The 7,533-nt window shown below is 41.1% G+C and overlaps 1 protein-coding gene across 1 annotated transcript in view; it reads left to right on the top strand.

Annotated features, from left to right (window-relative positions):
• The first annotated feature begins 2,371 nt into the window (after nt 1-2,371).
• The window catches only part of LOC115823569 (signal transducer and activator of transcription 1-alpha/beta-like), an 18,567-nt gene continuing 13,405 nt past the window's right edge, over nt 2,372-7,533 (top strand). Inside the window, exons 1-7 of the mRNA XM_030787630.1 lie at nt 2,372-2,391; nt 3,071-3,198; nt 3,941-4,085; nt 4,443-4,532; nt 5,190-5,279; nt 6,637-6,715; nt 7,064-7,161. Coding sequence (XP_030643490.1) covers nt 3,071-3,198; nt 3,941-4,085; nt 4,443-4,532; nt 5,190-5,279; nt 6,637-6,715; nt 7,064-7,161 — 630 coding nt within the window. The 5' untranslated portion in view covers nt 2,372-2,391. The remainder of the gene's footprint in view (nt 2,392-3,070; nt 3,199-3,940; nt 4,086-4,442; nt 4,533-5,189; nt 5,280-6,636; nt 6,716-7,063; nt 7,162-7,533) is intronic.

Here is a 7,533-nt window from a genome sequence, read left to right as displayed (position 1 = left end):
TGGCGTTTCCCTTCCTTTCATACTTCGGTTTTGGATCGTTGAAACGGTAAAAGTTGATGGCAGCCGGTGTAGTACTGAGTGATTGTGCTCAATCAGCAAAACACAAACAAACAAACAAAAAACAAAACAAAACAAATGTTTGGGTTGAATTCCAGCGGATTACTCATGCTGGTCAAAGCTGTATTGTCTTGAAGACTGGGCCTCAAGATAGTTAGCATTAGGATATGCTAGGAAGTCCAGCTGGCATGCTTGTGGCGTCCCAGTGTGGTGCTGTCATCAGGAATGGTTTGGTCCGGAAACTGTTTGATATCTTACCTCCTTCATGTACCAGTTTAAACTGATGCTCCAGTGTTGACATGCAGAATTCGGAGAAGGATTTTGAAATTGTGAAAAGATGTTTCAACATTCTACATTTGGAGAATGTACCATTTTTCTGAGATCTTTCTGTGACCACTGTAATTGTGTGATTGCTATTCTCCTTTTTTTCCACTGCCCAAATAATTGAATAAACTCATTTCCTTTTTTGCACAGCTAAGCAAACTGGAGTGTTTTCGCCAAACACTATGATACACACGTGACTTTGTTCTTACTCTAAAGTGAAAGTGCTTATCGTAAAGTAACAAGAGAAAAAAAAGGTGAAAAGTGTGTGTGTGTGTAGAGGGGGGCGGTGTCGGATGTGTGTGTGTGTGTGGGGGGGGGGGTTGCTTGTGTGTGTATGTGTGTGTGGGGAGGGGTGGTTGTCTGAGTGGTGGCCTTGATTAGTGAGAAATATATTTTTCTAAATGTTCAGGCTGTTATCTCCTTTCATTTTTGAATCCATAAATTTACATCTAGTTGATTATAAATGCACTTGCCAAACATTTCACCACAGGAAGCTGATGTTGAAGTTGTCTCTAACAGTGTAGTCTTTGCTGTTTTCTCCATCTCTTAGTTTCAAGCACAAAGCGTGGTACTGGCGAGGTGTGAGGTTTCTATAAATACATTATAACAGCAGTACCGTAGCCAGTTAACAGTTTATAGGTACATCTGTCTTGTTGCTCCAGGACACAGAGTGGCATAGAAAGCTTTGGCTGTACCTTCCCTAGAGTGTTCATTGACTCACATGTGCACCCCACACACAGAGAGTGCACATCCTTGGATCCCTGTTTCTGCTTTAATCACATAACGGATTGCGCGACAGTCTCTTATGGCAGTGCTCTGTAGGAGAGAACACTGTAAACGGATGTCACTGTGAATCCCAGTCCTGTCTTTTGCGTTGACTTACTGAACACAAGAGAGAGCCACCTTGGAATACTGCAGGACATCACTAAGGATCATGGGATGATGGGACACACCGCAGCGCGGATACAAGTTTGATAGATTGACCTTCATTTGTTTGACCTATATCACACTATTGTCAAGCTGAAACTTGGAACTCACACGTCATCCCTATAGTTCTGAATAGTTCTGCTGTCAAACTAGACCTAAATATGAATGCGGAACAAAGGAAGTCTGACCAGTTCACTATGACTCATTTTCCAAGAAGACGGTTAAATATTAAATGATATAGATTATACGGAGATTATCAGCGAGGAATAGGCCACTGTGCACGAAAAGGTGGCAATGACGCGCCTCCCTGGAATTTGTACGGGCTTAAGTTTCGTTTCTCCCTTTGTAAGCCTTCAAGCGGCGTCTGCTTTCGCTTTCTTGGAAACTGCGTGATTTTAGTTTGTGCTCTTCCAACAACTGTTCTCTCTCCCGCCTCTGAATCCGGACCGTACTGATTTCGGTATTTATTACGGTAGCGTATTGCAGCCCTTTGATTTAAAAATCGCAAAAAATTTCCTGGTTGGAGTCGTGATATTAGATTTGAGAGTGTTGGTATTCATTTTAAGCGCCTTTCGATTTATGTTCGTGTAACGCTTTGAGGCTGAATTTTATGTTAGTTATTGATATTGCCTTGTGTCTACGAAAGGTTTAGAAACGGTGAGAATTTTTTTTGAAGACTTTTATTTATTTTGTTGAATGTATTTTGGTTAACGTTCAACGTGACAGTGTTGGTATTGTAAGTTTCTGTTCACAAATAAATTCCAGTTTTCATTTTTCGGCGTTCACAGCTAAGGGCGTACGACTCAGATCAGAACAGCATACGTGTACAGGGGCTCGCGCATTCACCGCTGATTGGTTTGCTGCAGTAATGAAAGTACATATGTTATAATTTGCGCTTTGGTAGGTCGGCATACTTGGGCTTTTAGTCTCACTTGCACAGAAACTTCTGACGCTAACCTGAGTCAAGACCACTATACACCAGCACTTTGGTGAACTAAACACTATATATTTTTCGTTCGGTCTCTTTTCAGCCTGCCTGTATTTGATTTTTTTTTTCCAGTGAGGTTACCTTTTACTGGGAAGGTAAGAGATGGGAAAATGTCGTAAGGGACGCTTTTGAAATTAGCCGATTTTAGATTAAATTTGCAGAACTTGATAACATCCAGACAGAAATATGGTGTTTAACGTATGTGAGTAGTTTCTTCTTACATAATATGTTGTTAAACCCCGTTTGAGTGAACAGTAGCAACGATGTCCTATTTTTTGCAAAATAATTCGATATTATTATTATTGTAATGAAAAGGCTGTGATTGCTGCTGTTCTATTTGTCTGAAAAACTTTAAATTTCCCTAGAGCTTATTTGAACAAAACAATCACTGTCTACGTGTATATTACTAATTAAACATAATGCACAATAATTATGAGTACTTCATTTTAGCTACGAAATACTCAAAAACAAACCAGAAAAAAACCACGGAGGAGTCAGTGACTGAATCAGGATGAAAGGCCTGAGATGCATGTAAATGGATACGTCACGTGGAAGTTTTTTTCTTTGTTCTTTCTTTCCATTTGGGATGTATCTTCATAGTACATTTACGGTTGAGCCTGAAACATGGAAACATGGTGCAGCACTTTGCACTTACTGCAGCAGGGGCAGAAAACCAGCACCATTAGAAAGGTTTCTTTTGTTTTTGCAAAGTAATGCAATTGACTGTGCTCATTGCATCCCTGAAAGACACAGGCTATTTTTCTCTGGGCGTAGATGGCGCAGTGGAAACAGCTTCAGCAACTGGACACCAGGTATTTGGAGCAAGTGGATCAGCTTTACAGCGACATCTTCCCCATGGAGATTCGACAATACCTCAGCCAGTGGATTGAGAGCCAAGACTGGTCAGTGACACGTCAGTGCTCGAGGGAGTGTTCAGAGACAGCGATAAACTTTTTTTTTTTTTTAAATGATGCACATCTGTCTGAGTGTTATTTGGCTGAAGTGCCACTCTTGGATATACAGGTTAAGAATTGCCTCCCTAAGAATTAGTCCATTGAGTTATTCTCTCCAATTCCATTTCTAACTACCTCTGAAATCCCTTTTTTATATACTGTGAGGATATGCATTTGGTTATGTATGATGTCAATATTTAAACAGCAGGAAAATCATACAAGTGACCAGAATCTTGCCACTGTCTCTTGTCAGTCGTTTTGAAAACAGAGAAGGGGGTTTAAGTGAAAACCATCTGCTTTGTGGGAGAAAAGCATTGTGTGCTCAAGAACCCAGTGCCGCTGGTCCTAGTTAAAAACGTGCTTGTTTTTTTTTTTTTTTTTTTTTGGTAACTTAGAAACGTCAGCAGTTTTTTTTTTTTTTTTTAGTTGATCATGTTGCACTGCTGTTAGTCGTGCTGTAATAAGAGTACCAGCAGAAACGAAAGTAGACCGGGTGTCGGTTACCGAGACTGACTTGAGTGATTATTAATGTTAATTTCATGCCCGTTTTTCCTGAAGACAAAACAGAACTCAGGGGTTTTGCAGTCTTTTTCTGTAGCGTGTGAAGTGGTACTGTCAAGGGTTAATTCCATTATTGTGTTTCTTCTGTGTGAACATAACAACATCAAATCTCTCTTTGCTTTTGATGCAGGGATGTGGTGGCTAACTGTGTCTCCTTGGCGACAGTGCGTTTTCACGACCTTATGGCCCAGCTGGATGAGCAGTTTAGCCACTCTGCTGGAGAAAACAACCTACTGCTACAACACACCTTACGCAAGATAAAGGGCAACATACTGGTACAGTACCATAATCCAGTGCTCGGAGAAAGAGAGTTAATTCTTTGTTTCTCCTGCTGCTGAAAAAAAAAAAAAAAAAAAAAAAAAAAAGGATTGTTTGACTGTCCTTATCAGCTAAGTCGTTGTTTAAACAAAGAGCATAGGAGTCTTTCATATTGGAGATTTTATGGCTTCGTGAGGCTGTAAACATTGCTCTTATTGAAAGCCGTCTGTAGATGTTTCTGTTGAATGCAACAGATTTGTTACCTTCAGCGGCACACTTCGATGACTCTATCTGAGTAAAGCTCCAGCTCTGGTTTTGGACTGTATGTCACTGATGTGAACTGTGGGAGAAAAACGCCAATGCTTTTCTCTCAGATGAACTTTCAGGAGCGGCCTGTGCAGCTGGCGGGACTGATAGCTCACTTCCTGAATGAGGAGAGGAAGATTCTCCAGTCTGCCCTTAAGGTACCACCATACACCGTATAAACTCCCATTATACGTGCCATACAAACTCAACCATGTTCCATCAAACGCAACCATGTTCCATCAAACTCAACCATGTTCCAACCGATCCCACCGTGTTCTCTCAAACTCAACCATGTTCCCTCAGATTCAATCATATGCTGTCAAACTTAGTTATGCTCTATGAAATTCAACCATGTTCCATCAAACGCAACCATGTTCTCTCAAACGCAACCATGTTCTATCAGTTTCATCATTCATGTGTTTATACGTGAATCATGACCTTGTTTTGCCTTACACTTATTGATACGTTATTAATAATGAATCACTTCTATACTCTGATTTTCTCTTATTTTCACGTGCATCATTTGGAAAAACTGTGGCACAGTGTGTGATTCGGACTCAGGCTCTGATTCTGACTCGGCATGATGTAACCAGTCATACTGCAGACGTCTAACAGCTAGAGTCTCCATATCGCTCGCAGGAGTGATCTTGGGGCGTTAAGCATTTTTTTTTTCTTTATGGATTTCAGCCTCATCTTTCATTTATGTTTTTATTTATATAAACTCGATGTGTCTCCTGTTACAGGCCTCTTCCTCTGTAAGCCATTATGTTCTGCTGATTTGTGAAGTAAGCGACCTGTTTCGGTCTTGATTTTAGGAGAACACCTGCCCATCACACAGCAGCAAGATGATGGATAAGCAGGGGGAGTTTGACCACAAAATCAGTGAACTGCAGTCCATTGTGCAGGTATAAAAAAAATTCACAAAATGATCAAATATGAATATGCTCGATAGTCTTATGAAGTCGGCAAGGTGGCGCAGTGGACAGCGCTGTCACCTCACAGCAAGAAGGTCTTGGGTTCATTTCCCAGCCGGGGTGGCCAGGGTCCTTTCTGTGTGGAGTTTGCGTGGTCTCCCCATATCTGTGTGGGTTTCCTCCGGGAGCTCCGGTTTCCTCCCACAGTCCAAAGACATACAGGTTAGGTGAATTGGAGACACTAAATTGCCCCTGGGTATGATTATGTGTGTGAGTGTGTTTGTCTGCGTGTCTGCCCTCCCATGGACTGGCAACCTGTCCAGGGTGTTTCCCCGCCTTTCGCCCTATGAGCGCTGGGATAGGCTCCAGCACCCCCCCGCAACCCTAATTAGGATAAGTGGCTTAGATAACGAGTGAGTGAGAGTGAGCGAGTCTTATAAAGTAATGTGTGCAAGGACATCCAGGGTCTTCGCTGGCATTACCGTTAAAAGTCTGGTTCCTGCTTATAAAACTGTTTTCCATTGTCTGTGTGTTCAGCTGACTCACAGTAGTACATTGTTCACTATATTATACTATTACTATATTACTGTATCCCCTAGTGAGTGCACGAGCCCAAATCTAAAATTGCCACAAATAAGAAGAAAGAAAAAAGGAAATAGGTGAATAGGAAAAACAAGAAATTTTACTTTGGTACTACAAAGTAAACAACTACAAAGACGCTTACAGTAAATCTTTACCATCCATCTAACCGACATTTAAACTGGACCTCTTCCAAAAGGAAAAAAGAGAGAAAGCCCATTGTTTTATTATTTGCTCTCATTATCATGTGCAACAGATCATAGCCTCTTGCCTTCAGTCACATCCAGGCAAATTTCTCCGTAGCCTTTTACAGAACTACCACAAGCACTGTAAAAATGCTTGTAAAATATTTTCACAAAATGCGTAATATTAGACCAAACAGTAAGGGTGCATGATTATGAAAGATATCTATGCAAATAAAACTGAATTGTGTTTTGCTAGATATGTGCTCATTTAATGAGCTGGTGTAAGTAATTATATGCCAGATTGGAGATGTTGAATATGCCACACCCTAAACCTTCGGATAAACTCTTTTGAGTGCGTAACATATCATCCAAAATGAACGTTATTATTGCGGGGTATATTTCATAACTCGTTTTACTGTCTAGTAAAATATATTTACTTAATTTGTTTAAAGGCTTTTCATTGGCCTATAAAAACAGAGAAATACGTGCTTTTGACTGCGGCCTGCTCTGAATCAGACGGTGAGCGGACGTATAGGCCAAACGGTAATGAGTGTGTGTGTGTGAACGTGATGTGTGTTCTCCAGGAGACCAAGCGGGACATCCAGGCGTTGGAAGACCTGCAGGATGACTACGACTTCAGGAAGAAGACTCAACAGACCACTGGTGTGTTCATGCATCCTTACACGGACCAGATTGTTATATTTATAAATATTTATATGTAAACATTGTAAACTAGGTCAATTAAATTAAACATTGTAAGCTATGTAAACTTAGTGCACAGACGTGTTTTGTAATTGCCTAAGGCAGTTGTCTGGGTGAACAAAAGGTAATATTGTTGGTAACTGCAGAAACAATAAATATTCATAACTAATCCTAGTCTGTTAAATTATGTGTAGTAGTATTTGAGTACTGAGTATTTTGGTAAATTTGGTTATTTGGTTCATTCAATAAGAGAACGTCATACAGTATTTTAATGGGTTTGGAAAATGTTGGTACCTGTCTCCCTTTCAGCCGAGAATGAAACACCCAGCCGAGCGCTTAAAGAGAAACTAAAGCAAGGGGAGAGAACGATCCAGCAAATGTTCCTCAGTCTACACAGCGCTCGCCAGGTGAGCTGGAGTTAGCACAGAGCATCTGAGCCACAACGTCCGAATTCCCAGTTTAGATCCACCAGCTAGCATGGCTAATGTTCAGTGCCGCGGCGCCGTGGTGTGTAATGAGTCGCTTCGTTTTGATTCCGGTGGTTTCTGGGGTGAGTGGTTAATAACGCTAAAAAAAGAAAAAAAAGAAAAAAAGTCCACGTTGTGGTACCGCCAGTAGGCGATTTGACGGGGGATGCCATCTCCCTTGTTAGCAAAATCACCAAATACGCACCTCCCTTGTTAAGCTGCCATCCAGGCAAGAGCAGGTGAAACCAAACAGCAAAAGCATGACTTTGAGCCAACATGGAGTCTCTTATGAGCAGCTACATGACGGTAGAG

Source organism: Chanos chanos, chromosome 10 (genome assembly GCF_902362185.1).
Source record: "Chanos chanos chromosome 10, fChaCha1.1, whole genome shotgun sequence".
Lineage (NCBI taxonomy): Eukaryota > Metazoa > Chordata > Actinopteri > Gonorynchiformes > Chanidae > Chanos > Chanos chanos.
Note: the sequence above shows the minus strand (reverse complement) of the source record. Positions and strands in the feature narration are given on the sequence as shown.